This window comes from Haliotis rubra, unplaced genomic scaffold (genome assembly GCF_003918875.1).
Source record: "Haliotis rubra isolate DU_JTF1 unplaced genomic scaffold, ASM391887v1 Scf586, whole genome shotgun sequence".
Classification (NCBI taxonomy): Eukaryota; Metazoa; Mollusca; class Gastropoda; order Lepetellida; family Haliotidae; genus Haliotis; species Haliotis rubra.
The window spans coordinates 3,712-20,236 of NW_025767286.1; the positions used below are offsets into that span (position 1 = coordinate 3,712).

At 41.2% G+C, this 16,525-nt stretch overlaps 1 protein-coding gene across 1 annotated transcript in view; it reads right to left on the bottom strand.

Annotated features, from left to right (window-relative positions):
• Positions 1-1,469: 1,469 nt before the first annotated feature.
• Positions 1,470-16,525, bottom strand: part of LOC124254911 (deoxynucleoside triphosphate triphosphohydrolase SAMHD1-like) — a gene marked incomplete at its 3' end in the record, with an annotated part of 48,907 nt that continues 33,851 nt past the window's right edge. The window contains 8 exon segments of the mRNA XM_046688752.1: positions 1,470-1,515; positions 1,517-1,578; positions 1,581-1,634; positions 2,751-2,798; positions 3,411-3,560; positions 7,680-7,708; positions 7,711-7,749; positions 9,233-9,348. Coding sequence (XP_046544708.1) covers positions 1,470-1,515; positions 1,517-1,578; positions 1,581-1,634; positions 2,751-2,798; positions 3,411-3,560; positions 7,680-7,708; positions 7,711-7,749; positions 9,233-9,348 — 544 coding nt within the window.

The window sequence follows — 16,525 nt, forward strand, 5'->3', positions numbered from 1 at the left end:
GGTCTCCTTGTACTATTAGATTTGTCTGGGGCATTCGATACAATCGACCATTCAACATTGACACACCAGCTTGAATATCAGTTTGGAATAACCGGTGTAGCCCTGGGGTGGTTCACATCATATCTCTCTGATAGATGTCAAACAGTACACATATCCAATGTGTCTTCACAAGGAGAGTTTCTATCTTTCGGTGTACCCCAAGGATCCATGCTTGGTCCTCTCTTGTTCACGGTGTACATCATGGCTCTTGGTGATTCTATCGAGGCGCAAGGTGTTGATTATCATGGCTATGCAGACGACATGCAACTTCTGAGAACATTTGCAGTCAGAGACTCCCAGAATGCTATCTCCCATCTAGAGGAGTGTACTATTACCAGCAAGTCATGGCTGACTTGTAACAAACTGAAGATGAATGATGGAAAAACTGAAGCAATCATTTGTTGGAAAAAACCCAGAAAACACATCCTTTTGTAGACAGGGACATTTCTATTGGTAATGCTAACATACAGTTCTTTTCTGCTGTCAAAAACCTTGGTGTTTTGATTGACTCTGATCTGCAAATGGAGAGCCAGGTTACCAACACTTGCAGAAGCTGCTATCACCATCTTCGCAACATTGTCACATTCGACAAATGCTCTCCAGAGCAGAGGAGCCACTTGTGTCCTTGTACGCTCGTTAGTCCAATCCCGTTTAGACTACTGCAACAGTCTGTATTATGGCTTGCCAGAGAGACTCCTCACAAAGCTGCAGACGGTGCAGAACACTGGTGCAAGGATCATCAGCAGAACAAAGAAGCGTTTTCACATCACGCCTGCCTTGAAGACCTTGCATTGGCTGTCAGTACGAGCAAGAATAGAATTTTAGACTCTCACACTTGCTTATCAATGCTTTCACTCAACTGCGCCAAGTTATCTAACTGACCTACTCTCCAAGCACAGTCCTGTGAGAACATTAAGATCAGGAAATCTCCATCTTCTGGAGATACCAAAACGCCATCTGAAGTCATTTGGCTACCGCTCTTTTAGCTATGCTGCTCCTTTTCTCTGGAACTCTGTTCCCCATGATATTAGACTGTCACCAACCCTAGAAAACTTCAAATCTCATTTAAAGACATTCCTTTTCCGAAAATACTATCACTGCTAGATTTCTGCATTCCTACTCATTTTAAATACCGTGTATATACTCATCATAGCGCTTAGAGAAGACACTTAGTGCCTGGAGTATTTTAGCGCTTTATAAATTCACTAATTATTATTAATTATTAATTAGTTTCTGCAGATTGTTTTGTATTTCTTGGTTGGCTGTAAACATCAAAACAGTGCCTCCTGGTTTGTATGTTTCTCCACAAGAATTTCCTATCAGGATGCAAAGTTTTCACCCATATTTTCATCACATATAACATAAGCTACCTCACAATCTCATTACAGTTCAAACAGAGTCCCTCACACACTCATGTCAGTATTACAAACCTTGTCCCGAGCACAGATCTGCATGACCCCCTCAACAGGGATGACCGGAAAACTTCATGAAGCGGTTGTGATCAAAGTTGTTCTTAATGCCCAGCATGTGACAATCTCGAGAGCAAAGTAATCCCACTTGTCAACATCAATACCATTTCTCTTGTTGGCAACAATCTGGAAAAAAATATACAATTAACAAGTTCAATTATTGCACAGCATAAACCCACACATGAAGACTGTTCTATAATCCCAATTAGGCTGTCTTAATGCGATATTAATATACTGGGAGAAACAAAGAAACACATGAAAATTCAATTGTTCCTTTAATATTTTCCATTTTCCTTACCAGCTTTGAATAGCTCTGTGAGAGGAAATCTGAGAATATATAAAGGCACACTGATATGAAGTGGTGTTCCCTTATTTGTTTCCCTCAGTATATTTATGTCAGAGAATGGGAGTCATAGTTGTCAGAGTTACGATTGCTTTGTGGAATGATGCCTTGTACTGTTACAGCGAAATGAAATTCAGTGGTCAAAAGGTTAAGCAGAGTCATGGTAGTCAAGCTAAAGTGAGTAAGTGAGTGAGTTTTGGTTTTACACCACTTTTAGCAATATTCCAGCAATATCACAGCAGGGGACACCAGAAATGGGCTTCACACATTGTGCCCATGTTGGGAATCGAACCCGGGTCTTCAGTGTGACAAGCAAACGCCTTAACCACTACGCTACCCCACCGCCCCTAGTCGAGCTATAAGGTCACTAATGCAGGCTGAGTGAGTGAGTGAGTGAGTGAGTGAGTGAGTGAGTGAGTGAGTGAGTGAGTGAGTGAGTGAGTGAGTGAGTGAGTGAGTGAGTGAGTGAGTGAGTGAGTGAGTGAGTGAGTGAGTGAGTGAGTGAGTGAGTGAGTGAGTGAGTGAGTGAGCGAGTGATCGAGTGATCGAGCAAGAGAGTTCAGTTTTACGCTGCTCTCAGCAATATTCCAGCTTTATGGCAGCAGTCTGTAAATAATCGAGTCTGGACCAGACCATGTAGGCTGAAGACAACAGCATGAACTAGTTCCACTGCTGGTTCTCATAGCAAACATAGTGCTTTCAGTGTACAGAACACAGCAAAATATGTATCAATCTGTATATCTGTATGCATGTGTTCATCTGTAACATATGAATTTCAATAAACATGGAGATATCTCTGCATCTAAGGAGATTGTTTCTGGTCATTAAATTGTATGAGAAACAGCTCTCCTGGTCTTAATTTTGCAAGATCACTGTATACTTCAAAAATATATACTTACTTCATACAGGAATCTTTTTTCTTTGGTTCTCCCTTGGTAAGGATAAACCTGGAATATCATGAAATGATACAACAGACATTCTCAAAAAGTCTAAAATATAGACTTTCAGCATTACAGTGTCGGAAACAGTGTATTTTCATTCCATTATTGGAGTGAGTTGGTGGAGAGGTTTTATCGCTGCTTTTAACATCTTTCAGGGTGTGAGTTTAGTTTTACGCCGCACACAGCAATATTCCAGCTATATGACAGCAGTCTGTGAATAATCGATTCTGGACCAGACAATCCAGTGATCAACATCATGAGCATCGTTCTATGTGATTGGGATACCATGACATGTGTCAACCAAGTCAGCGAGCCTGACTGGCCCGATCCCCGTTAGTCAGCCTCTTACGACAAGCATGGGTTGTTGAAGATCAATTCTAACCCGGATCTTCATGGGTAGAAAGGAAAGCTCAAAGTGGTGCAAGGAGTTATGTTATCACTTTGGTGAAACACATGGTATGAAAAAAATTAGGATCACAATCAGATCTAATTCATCAGTCATACCCAAGAACACTTGATCAAGCATGACAAAAATCAAAATCTGTATAGTGAGTTGCAGCAGTATTACACAGCAGTTCTTAGCTTCAAATATTGCATTATATTCTTTCAAAACTCAACAGTTTGCGTAAGTTCTTCTTCCGGGGGGCCCTTGATTTGTTCCTTGATAAAGATGCGGTCAGTTTCAGTCAAACCAAACTGTGCAAACACAGATTCCAGGCTGTTCTCCTTTACCAAGTGATCAAACATTTCTACAGAAGCGTCTTCATGCTGCAGCAGAAACAATATTTTAGAATATGACAAATTATCAATTTCAGAATGTCACTGCTCAAATGGAACTGATTATGAAGATGGCTAAAATGAAATTGAAATAATAAGTATCAAAGGTAATCTCAATATCACAGCGGGGGACACCAGAAATGGGCTTCACACATTGTCACCATGTGGGGAATCAAACCCCGGTCTTCAGTGTGACGACTGAACACTTTAACTACTAGGCTACCCCACCGCCCCTTGAGTCATAAAGATCTAATCTTATCTTACTTAAACACTTAGTCAATAGCATTTCATCACCCCGTAACAACTAAACCAGTGAAATCTCACCCAGCAACAACTGAAGCAAAGAAATCTCACCAAGTGACAACTGAAGCAAGGAAATTTCACCCAGTAACAACTTAAACACTACAATTTCACCCAGTAAAAACTAAAGCAAGGGGAATTCACCCAGTAACAACTGAAGCAAGGAAACCTCACCTAGTAACAACTGAAGCAAGGAAATTTCACCCAGTAACAACTAAAACACTACAATTTCACCCAGTAACAACTAAAGCAAGGAAATCTCACACAGTAACAACTGAAGCAAGGAAATCTCACACAGTAACAACTGAAGCAAAGGAAATCTCACACAGTAACAACTAAAGCAAGGAAATCTCACACAGTAACAACTGAAGGAAGGAAATCTCACACAGTAACAACTGAAGCAAGGAAATCTCACACAGTAACAACTGAAGCATGTAATTTGAATGAGATGTCGGAGCTGAGGAAGACGTATCATCTTGAATTTTGCTGGTCTGCGTAGATACCCCGGTTGAACTTCCTCATGTTGTAGATGAGCGGAAATTTCTCCTTGGAATTCTTCTTCGGTACCAGGAAAATTGGGGAGTAGAACCCGGGCGTGATGAGATCTTGATCTATCTCTTCTACTGCCTCCTTGTCAAGTAGGATCTTGATAGCGTCATCCAGTTTCTCTATCTGGTCGGCTGCATAGTTGAAGGCCATCGGATTGCTTGTGAGCTGCGGGTTGGCCTCCAACTGTATCTTGTACCCTCTGCGTAGTATCTGGGACACGTAGTCGTCTTGTAGGATTCCCCAATTTTCCCAGTATCGTTGAAGACGTCCACCCACTGTCGAAGGTTGTACAGGAACGGCTTTGGGTGGAAGACTCCAGTCGTTCCGAACCTGGCCTTCAGCGCTTGATTCCTCCTGCACCCCTAGGTGCTCGGCCTCTTCCAGGGTTACCTCTACGAGCTCAGGTTGGGCGACGAAAGGAGCCTCTTCCTCCTTTCATGCTGGAATTCTTCTTTTCTCTGGCTCTCTGGACTCCTGCAAACTTGGATTTGTTGGAGTAGAGTTGGGATGTCTGACGAATCACATTAGCCAAGGTGTCGATGGATTTAATCATCATAACCTCCCTTGAGTCATGAGAAATTTCTCTGGCGACTTCAATTCTTCCTCCGAAGATGTAAGATGCTGAGCATGGGGCTCTGTATAAGGACTTGGTGAAGCGTTCACTCCAAGTGCATGCTGACAATAATCCTTGTCTTTTCAGGAGAGTCAGGCCGCTGATGTGGATGCTAGGTGCTCCGACATAAACTGATGGTCCCTCTTCTGCATTAGTAGAGCGGAGTATATCATCTGGTCTTCTTCGCCGAAGGAGTTCTTGAACTTCGAGATGAGTGTTTCGTTGATAGCCCTCGATCTGGCTAATCCGAGAAGAAGGTGCGTCTGGTGGTTGTATCCAGCCTGGCTAACTTCTTATCCTCAATCTTGTAAGTTCTCTGACGGAGTCGGTGATAATCTTGTAGTCATCATCAACCTCTGGAGCCTTCAGGAAGGGTTCCATCCTATGTAGAGGGAATTTCCTGGCGTTGAGGTTATCTGGTACTTGAGAGATCGAGTCGATCGGGTGGAAAAGTGAGCATGTCGAAATCATCGTTGGACATCTTGTAGGTAAACGCCTCATCTGTGTCCTTAGAAGGTGATGCTAAGTCCAAGCCATTGTGATCCAGGAGTTAACTTCCATTATCAGAGAATATGCCTTCACCTTCCTCCTCTGATTTGGACATCTCTGCTCTCTATGGATCCATGACGACTTGAGTCTCTATGGGATGATCTGTATGATGATGAGCTTCGTGAGGCGGCGATCCCGATGCGATTGTGTATCCTTCCTGGAGGTTTGAGATGATTCTCTAGGTCGCCGCGTGAAGGTGGGTTTCTGGACGTAGCTTCCCCTCTGTAGGAGTGCCTTCGCGAAGGTTCTCGAGGGGCGTCAGAGTCCGATGGTGATGAAGATTCATATCTGCGACGTCTGTGGGGTTCAGGAGAACGCCTCGATTTCTTCCTGCGTGGAGACTTCTTAGCAGCAATCTCTGGAGCGTCTACGGCTGAACTGATGTTGGTAGCGGTGTCCAGACTCCTCACTTCAGATGGGGAAGATCGTCGAGTCCATGAGCCTTCGCGCAGGCTTCCCTCTTCATCCGGATGCGGTGGAGAGATTGTAGAACCTTCACGCAGGCTAGTAGTCGTTGTAGAGGTCTTCATAGCAGCCTTCTCCTGAGCGAAGCGACGTTTCATCAACATCATCTGGTCTGTAAACTGTTGCATGAACAGTCCCGGGTTGAAGTTCTGCGTTGTCTGAAGAGACTGCTGCAGGGATGATGCATCTGATACTGAAGAGACGTCATCTAAGGCTGGCTGCACTTGTGAAGAGTTGACGCTGCTGCTATCTCTGGTACCCGATGTCTGCGTTGATAGAAGGTCTGCTGTCAATGTCTGCGCTGATAACGATGCCGATGTAGCTGTAGAGGCAGACTTCGTCTTCTTACTGACAATGGTGACTTCAGGTATGAGGATGGGTGGATCATCATAAACGTCTGCTTCTTCCGGAGGAAAAATCTCGGCTGAGAAAGACCTCGTCTTCTGCGTGGAGCTGAGCATAGACTTCAATGAAGTCTTCATGGTAGTAGCCTTCTTCTTCTGCGTAGAAGACGATTTAGCCTTCTTCATCTGCGACGAGGTCAGCTCAGTAGACGATGATCTCTTATATGGCCTCCGGCGTTCACCACTGGTACAGCGACCTGCTCCTGAGAAACATTCGGCAATTCACTGGAATTATGAATATCTGCAGCAGTGGTTAACACACGGTTATCAGCGCAATCACTCGATTTAGACATGACTTGTGGATACCTTCGTACCCAGTCCTTAGCACGTCTATGGATGGACAAAAAGGTAATTAGTAAATTCAACAGAGGTTAAATTTACACAAAACTTACAGCAAGAGCTGAAAGAACATGAAATAGTGCAATTAGGACATAATAAATGAGGGTACCTACAACGAATACAGGTTTTCATCAAATGTAAACACAATGAAAACACATGTCAAACAACGGAAAATTTAGATCAAATTTCAAACCATAATGTAGACTATAATCCTAAAAAACGTATACAGCAATAATTTTGATGTAAGGTCCGAAAATATAAAAGGATATGTGCCGTATAGGGACCCAGGTGCTCTCACAACCGTCCTCAAGGACGAAGGAGGTGAGAGTGACAAACATGGCTGGTCATGTGACCAAAAAGGGCGCCAAAAGGGAGGAAAGGGAGACTACTCGTGGGTGAGTGATTTTACATCTGCTTTTTTAGAAGGGAACTTCAAGGGATTTCAAGTGTTCCACTATCATTCGCAAGAGGAAGGCGACAAGCATAATTAGCATGAGTCAGGAAAAGGAAAAATAAGGAAATCTCACCCAGTAACAACTGAAGCAATAAAATTTCACCCAGTAGCAACTAAAGCAATGAGATATCACATAGTAGCGACTGAAGCAAAGAAATCTCACCCAGCAACAATTGAAGCAAGGAAATCTCACCCAGTAGCAACAGAAGCAAGAAAATTTCGCCCAGTAACAACTGAAGCAAGGAAATTTTACCAAGAGACAACGAACATTGACATTTCACCCAGTAACAACTAAATCAACGAAATGAGTGAGTGAGTGTTCCTAATCACATTGTCAACATTTCAGACATACCGTGACTAACATAAAGTTTTACATTAAGGAACACGACATAGACAAGTACAGGAAGGCAGGTCATAGAACATCAGGTACTACTTACCTTCCACTCTGCTCCTGACACTAGAGGCTAATAAAATCCCGATCAAAGAGATGTGAGAAGGGACCATGTCCTAGAAGAAACAGCAAAATAAACATATTCAAATACCATCATTGATATTAAATAAAAACATGAACCATAAGACCCAGCATAGCGAAACCACATATGCTTTCCCTGTCAACTAATCATTAACCATTATGCAGGGTTGTCAACTGACACAGAATCTTGCCACAACCTGAAACAATTTTGGGACAGGGAAGAGATTAAATACCTGTAAATGTCTTAATACTAAAATTGATGCAAAGATGTTGTGGTGAAAACGTAGTGCACCCCTATTGAGATAACTTTGTTTACAAATTATTTTGGTTGAAAACAAATAAAAAAAAACATTCTAAAATAGGCAATTCGATACACATGGTCTTAAAGTTACAACTTACAGTAATGAAATACACAATGCCATTTTAAAAAGTCGTCAAATGTAACATATGTTACATTTGGGATTACACTTTCTTAGTAAAGTACAGATTCTGTACTAGAAGAAACAAAAGTACTAGAATCTGTACTTTACTAAGAAAGTGTAATCCCAAATATAACATATGTAACATACAGTAAGTTGGTTTACCGAGCAACCTTAGACTAAGTACAGTGCTACAAGCTGGTGCATGTGATAAATGCTCCCATTGTTTGAATGTTATTTGGACATGGTGAACTGAGGTTGCATCCAGTCACACACTGTAAGAACCTTTCTGTATCAGCTTCAAACAGACCTAGAATATCACAAGACATGTGCCTGATGTGATTTTGATCATATGTCAGAAGCTTTGGAACCAAATGAGCAGACACTTTCTAAATTGCCAAAATTTCTGTGGTTACTGAAATGCCAACTTAATGAGCAACATAAAGCTTGTGTTTCCCCTCGGCCTTTTTTACCTGGGGTAGCACCCTGTCCTCTCAATTGGGCACCCTGCCCTTCTTTTAATACCATAATTGATATTAACACTTGGTGGTTTTCAGATTCTATTTCAGGCCAGACCAATTTGATTTCTTGTTTTACGGATCCGCCAGTCGTATATTTTTCAAGAATGAGAAAAAATAAAAAGTAATTTTCCCCACTCAAAAAATAAAATCCTAATGTTTTATTGGCCAAAATGTAAACTTACAAGAAATTTGGTTTTAGATTGTATTTTGCCCCATATACACTTCATAAATTGCCAAAAGTAAAATACTTTAAGTATTTAGAAGGAATATTACTTTAAATGGTGATTTTATTTAAATCTAGATTTGGTCAAGTTCAGGAAATGTGAACCCAAGCTCATTGGGACTATACTTCAATTCAAATATTCAAATGTAGTTATTTGTTTTTATCAAAATAACATATTTTCAGGGACATAAATTCCTTCTATGTGAATCTCTGAGCTCACTGGGACTATTCTTCAATTCAGATGCAGTTATTTGTTTTTACCAATATAACATGTTTTCAGAGACAAGTGTCAGTGTAAATTCCTTTAACGTGAGGCTTATAATATATCAAGCAACTGTTGTATAACGCATCCTACCGAGATCATGACACAGCCCTGCGATCTCCACACACAGAATATCCTTGTCAGTGATCATCAGGTCCGGCTGACGTCGCTGCAATGTCCGTGTCAGCTGCCCAGCCAGGTGGCAAACTCTGAAACAGGTTACACAGGTGCAGAGATGCCCATCCTACATGAAACTTTGGAGTAATTGTTCCATTAAAATATCATAATTTCTTTTCAAAAAGAGTGACATTAAAATATTATAATTTCTTTTCAAAAAGAGTGCCATGATGTGGCATTTTCATTAGGCTTTGACTAAAGGAAACAATTGGTCAAAGGTACCCAGATGTGTAAAATTCACCGTGTTACACGCATTAACCTTTTTTCATTAAGATTTGGAATTCTCAAGTTATACTATCGGACATGCAATTAGATCGCTGTCTGCATCCACAAAGGTCCTCTGATTAAATTATTTGCGCATCGTAAGCCATCCCTTTACCGAGGATGTTGGAACGCGTTTGCGACTGAGCGCCCAGCACGGCCCACACGTACGTTCGAATCGAATCATTCAATCTGCCGACACCGGCATGAGTAAACCCTTTCGAAGTGTCCAGCATGAACATTTTCCAATCGTCCTCGGGTCCCTGCTCAAACCTCCAAACGTGGTAATCCTTGCTGTCGTCGAAAGCCATGTAATCGTCGTTCCACTCGTTCGTCGTGACGTAATGATACGACTTGTAACCCCAATCTTTCACCAGCTGTTTGCTGGCTTTCGCTAGAGACATGTTTTGATTGATTGGAATGCCCAAACCGTTGTTCGGACCCTGCAAACGCCAATCGACTGTCTTCAGATCTAGTTCGAATTCATTGCAAACGCGTTCGTATGCACGTCGATTGTACGGATTGTTTACGGCATTCCACGCCTTGTCCTGCGGAATTGGGGTGCTGATTTTTTTCAAAATACGTCTGAACTGGTAGTACACATGAAACAAGAATACAGACCGACCCAGCGGACCACAACGAGTGTCATTCAACGTCACGCCACACCCCTTCGTCGCGCACCACACGGCAAAATTAAATTGATTCTGCCAGAACTGCATCGGGTTGTGGAACCAAGCATGTACCGTTTTCACATTCGTGACCGAAAACCTATACATTTCAAATAATCTATAAAACGAGCTTGAAAGTGGGAAACATCCTTTGCATCCACCACGATCTTCGGTTGCGTGAAATCATCAGCACTTATATTTTCACTTTTAGAATAAAACACTCCCGGTTTGTACATATTTTGAATTGTTATATTTTTTATTATTCATATCTACTTTTCAATATGTATGTGACGCTTCCAGGAATCACAAGTGGCGAAGTCATTTCAACTGCTGCACAAGATTGATAGCATGTCCGGGTCAGCTCGAAGTCGCTGGCCTCTCGCGATATCACCTACTACCCACGATGGACCAACATCAACGGCAAAACAACAAGCTGTTATGTCAATAACGTCCGCAACCAAATAACGGACGGATACTACAGCATGTGCTCGCTCAACGAAGAAACCTTCAAACCCGAAGAAATCTCAAAATGAACGACTCGAACGGCAGGGTCATGTTAGCCAACAACTGAAAAAAACACTTGAGACTCAGAAAGCCGTTGTCTAAAACGCTTCGGGTTTACATCGAACAACATACCACCGAAACCACCATGACAGGCGCGAAATTACCGATCATCTCGTCCGTGATCGCGAACTGTGCATTCATCTCGATCAGCTGTGCACAACCGACAACGTTCAAGGCGAATGACCTTCCACACAGCTGAGAGCCGTGCCGGTGAAAACGGAAAAGTACAACGACGGCAGAACCAAATCGTTTTCGTTGCGGCATTACAAGAAATTAATCCGAGGCAACATCACGGAATTGAAAATATCGGTTTTAGACGTTAAACACTATCCTGTAAGTATATGATATCTCAGCGTGACGCTACACGTACAAAAACAATGACGGAGTCTCATGGTCCAGGAACACGCGTTAGAAAATGTGCCAACATAGCAATCTCCGACCTCGGTGACACCCGCGGATTCGACGAACCCGGAGTCGATGGCAAACTGTACGCCTTGCAAGTGAAAAACAGCATTTACAAACGCGTCGAACTGCCACCCTCTGCTGGTGGCAAGAACAACGACCTAGACGATTTCGTCAATACTGAAGGAGCGGTCAACAACACTCGGTACGACCTGATACGCAACGATGAGGATGAATGGACGATAACCCCAGCCTTCCGCGGCAGGTTGTTCCACCTGGACGACGTCGAGACCATGGCCGTCTCAAGAAACACACACTACACTCTCATCTTCAACGACGACAACAAATGGGTATTAGTGCAATCCCAAATCGATTGGAATCTAAACATCACGCTCGGCTCTCCTTATGTTTTCACAGACAACAAAGATCACTACCTGACAAAAGTCGTGAACAACGGAACGCTGCTCGTGGCTTACATCCCAACACAAAGACGCGATGTTATCATCAGCGCGCTATCGCAAAAAGTAGCTCACATGCTGTCGAGCAAACCCGGGACGCAAACAGGGATTGCAGATGGTGTCGGAATTCGACGGCGTGGTAAACATCCTGGAAAATCTGCATCACAGCCAAGGCTTAGTGAGCATCCTTGATGATGTTAACGGTGTGAATATACGAGTAAACACAGTGCACTCAATTTTACCAATGTAAGTAGTGAGATGATGTACACAAGTATCAAACAGCTTCATTTACAATGGGGGGTTCGATTCACCACATGGGTACATTGTGTGAAGCCCATGTCTGGTATTGCTGGAATATTTGCTAAAAGCGGCTCACTCACCTAACAGTCATGGTGGTTGTAACAATAGGTAAAGATAGAAAGATTAAAATAAAAAAGTAGCAAAACATACCCGGTAGCCACAATTCCCTTAAGGTGAAGTAGAAAGATGAAGGTTGCGCAACTTCTCCCTAGGGGACTTATGTGACGGCTACCTTTCTCTCACCATGAGAGTGCCCCAATTCAGCTGAGTGCAGCTGATGTGATCCTGATTCCTTGCGACCACCAACGAAACACACGAAAGTTGCAAGGAACCCATTGAGGCAACGGTGGGATACGATCTAACAATGCATAGCTGCGCGACTACACATGCTAAATCCGCACCTCAACCGATTGAGCTACCAGGGACTTGATAGTTTACATTTCAGTCTAACAGGTATATCCTGAGATTGCATCATCATCCTAAGCTGGGCTCTGTCTATAGGAACGCAAAGGATGTCTTGAACCCGTTTTATAAGTTGAGCGCACCAGACTTCTAGAAACAGTTTATCACAAATTCTACTTCCGATTCACAGTTTGGTGGTTTTTGTACCTCCAATAAAATACAAAACACGATACTCCCAAGGAGTTTTAAACAACATGCCTATTGTGTATACTACTAACCTTATCCTATGCCATGTTCATATCAAACCATATTCTATGCCATGTTCATATCAAACCTTATTCTATGCCTATGTTCATATCAAACCATATTCTATGCCATCTTCATATCAAACCTTATCCTATGCCATGTTCATATCAAACCTTATCCTATGCCGTATGTTCATATCAAACAATATTCTATGCCATGTTCATATCAAACCATATTCTATGCCCTGTTCATATCAAACCTTATTCTATGCCATGTTCATATCAAACCTTATCATATTCCATGTTCATATCAACCTGACCCAATGCCATGTTCATATCAAACCTTGTTCTACGCCATGTTCATATCAAACCTTATTCTATGCCATGTTCATATCATACCTTATCCTATGCCATGTTCAAATCAAACCTTATTCTATGCCATGTTCATATCATACCTTATCCTATGCCATGTTCAAATCAAACCTTACCCAATACTATGTTCAAATCAAACCTTACCCCATGCTATGTTCAAATCAAACCTTACCCAATACTATGTTCAAATCAAACCTTATCCTATGCCATGTTTTAAATCAAACCTTTCCCAATACCAGGTTCAAATCAAACCTTACGGCTATGTTATGTTCAAATCAACCCTTACCCAAATCCATATTCAAAACAAACCTTACTGGATACCATGTTTCAAACCATACCTTACCAAATGCTATGTTCAAATCAAATCTTACCCAACACCATGTTCAAATCAAACCTTACCCAATATTATGTTCAAATCAAACCTTATTCTATGCCATATTCAAATCAAACCTTACTGGATACCAAGTTCAAATCAAACCTTACCCAATACCAAGTTCAAATCAAACCTTACCCAATATTATGTTCAAATCAAACCTTATTCTATGCCATGTTCAAAATCAAACCTTACCCTATGCTATGTTCAAATCAACCCCTTACCCAAATCCATATTCAAAACAAACCTTACTGGATATGCCATGTTCAAACCATACCTTACCAAATGCTATGTTAAAATCAAACCTTACCCAATACCAAGTTCAAATCAAATGCCTTACCCAACACCATGTTCAAATCAAACCTTACCCAACACCATGTTCAAATCAAACCTTATTCTATGCCATGTTCAAATCAAACCTTACCCAACACCATGTTCAAATCAAACCTTAGCCAACACCATGTTCAAATCAAACCTTACCCAACACCATGTTTCAAATCAAACCTTACCCAACACCATGTTCAAATCAAACCTTAGCCAACACCATGTTCAAATCAAACCTTACCCAACACCATGTTCAAATCAAACCTTACCCAACACCATGTTCAAATCAAACCTTACCCAACACCATGTTCAAATCAAACCTTAGCCAACACCATGTTCAAATCAAACCTTACCCAATGCCATGTTCAAATCAAACCTTACCCAACACCATGTTCAAATCAAACCTTAGCCAACACCATGTTCAAAATCAAACCTTACCCAACACCATGTTCAAATCAAACCTTACCCAACACCATGTTCAAATCAAACCTTACCCAACACCATGTTCAAATCAAACCTTACCCAACACCAAGTTCAAATCAAACCTTATTCTAACACCATGTTCAAATCAAACCTTACCCAACACCATCATTCCAAATCAAACCTTACCCAATATTATGTTCAAATCAAACCTTATTCAACACCGTGTTCAAATCAAACCTTAGCCAACACCATGTTCAAATCAAGCCTTAGCCAACACCATGTTCAAATCAAACCTTAGCCAACACCATGTTCAAATCAAACCTTAGCTAACAATCAAATTATCTATGTTCAAATCAAACCTTACCCAATGCCATGTTCAAATCAAACCTTACCAAACCTTAGCCAACACCATGTTCAAATCAAACCTTACCCAACACCATGTTCAAATCAAACCTTACCCAATACCATGTTCAAATCAAACCTTACCCAACTATGCCATGTTCAAAATCAAACCTTACCCAACACCATGTTCAAATCAAACCTTAGCCAACACCATGTTCAAATCAAGAGCCTTACCCAAATACCATGTTCAAATCAAACCTTAGCCAACACCATGTTCAAATCAAACCTTACCCAACACCATGTTCAAATCAAACCTTACCCAACACCATGTTCAAATCAAACCTTACCCAACACCATGTTCAAATCAAACCTTATTCCAATGCCATGTTCAAATCAAACCTTAGCTAACACCATGTTCAAATCAAAACCTTACCCAACACCATGTTCAAATCAAACCTTACCCAACACCATGTTCAAATCAAACCTTAGCCAACACCACCCAATACCATGTTCAAATCAAACCTTAGCCAACACCATGTTCAAATCAAACCTTAGCCAACACCATGTTCAAATCAAACCTTACACTACACCATGTTCAAATCAAACCTTAGCCAACACCATGTTCAAATCAAACCTTACCCAACACCATGTTCAAATCAAACCTTACCCAACACCACACCATGTTCAAATCAAACCTTACCTAATATGTTCAATGTTCAAATCAAACCTTGTTCAAATCACCTTACCAACACCATGTTCAAATCAAACCTTAGCCAACACCATGTTCAAATCAAACCTTAGCCAACACCATGTTCAAATCAAACCTTACCCAATATCATGTTCAAATCAAACCTTACCCAATATCATGTTCAAATCAAACCTTACCCAAATATCATGTTCAAATCAAACCTTACCTACACCATGTTCAAATCAAACCTTACCCAACACCATGTTCAAATCAAACCTTACCCAATATCATGTTCAAATCAAACCTTACCCAATATCATGTTCAAATCAAACCTTAGCCAACACCATGTTCAAATCAAACCTTAGCCAACACCATGTTCAAATCAAACCTTACCCAACACCATGTTCAAATCAAACCTTACCCAACACCATGTTCAAATCAAACCTTAGCCAACACCATGTTCAAATCAAACCTTACCCAACACCATGTTCAAATCAAACCTTACCCAACACCATGTTCAAATCCAAACCTTACCCAACACCATGTTCAAAATCAAACCTTAGCCAACACCATGTTCAAATCAAACCTTACCCAACACCATGTTCAAATCAAACCTTACCCAACACCATGTTCAAATCAAACCTTACCCAACACCATGTTCAAATCAAACCTTACACAATGCCATGTTCAAATCAAACCTTACCCAACACCATGTTCAAATCAAACCTTACCCAACACCATGTTCAAATCAAACCTTACCCAACACCATGTTCAAATCAAACCTTACCCAACACCATGTTCAAATCAAACCTTACCCAACACCATGTTCAAATCAAACCTTACCCAACACCATGTTCAAATCAAACCTTAGCCAACACCATGTTCAAATCAAACCTTACCCAACACCATGTTTCAAATCAAACCTTACCCAATATCATGTTCAAATCAAACCTTACCCAACACCATGTTCAAATCAAAACCTTACCCAACACCATGTTCAAATCAAACCTTACCCAACACCATGTTCAAATCAAACCTTACCCAATATCATGTTCAAATCAAACCTTACCCAATACCATGTTCAAATCAAACCTTACCCAATACCATGTTCAAATCAAACCTTAGCCAACACCATGTTCAAATCAAACCTTAGCCAACACCATGTTCAAATCAAACCTTACCCAATATCATGTTCAAATCAAACCTTACCCAATACCATGTTCAAATCAAACCTTACCCAATACCATGTTCAAATCAAACCTTACCCAACACCATGTTCAAATCAAACCTTACCCAATATCATGTTTCAAATCAAACCTTAATCCAACACCATGTTCAAATCAAACCTTACCCAACACCATGTTCAAATCAAACCTTACCCAACACC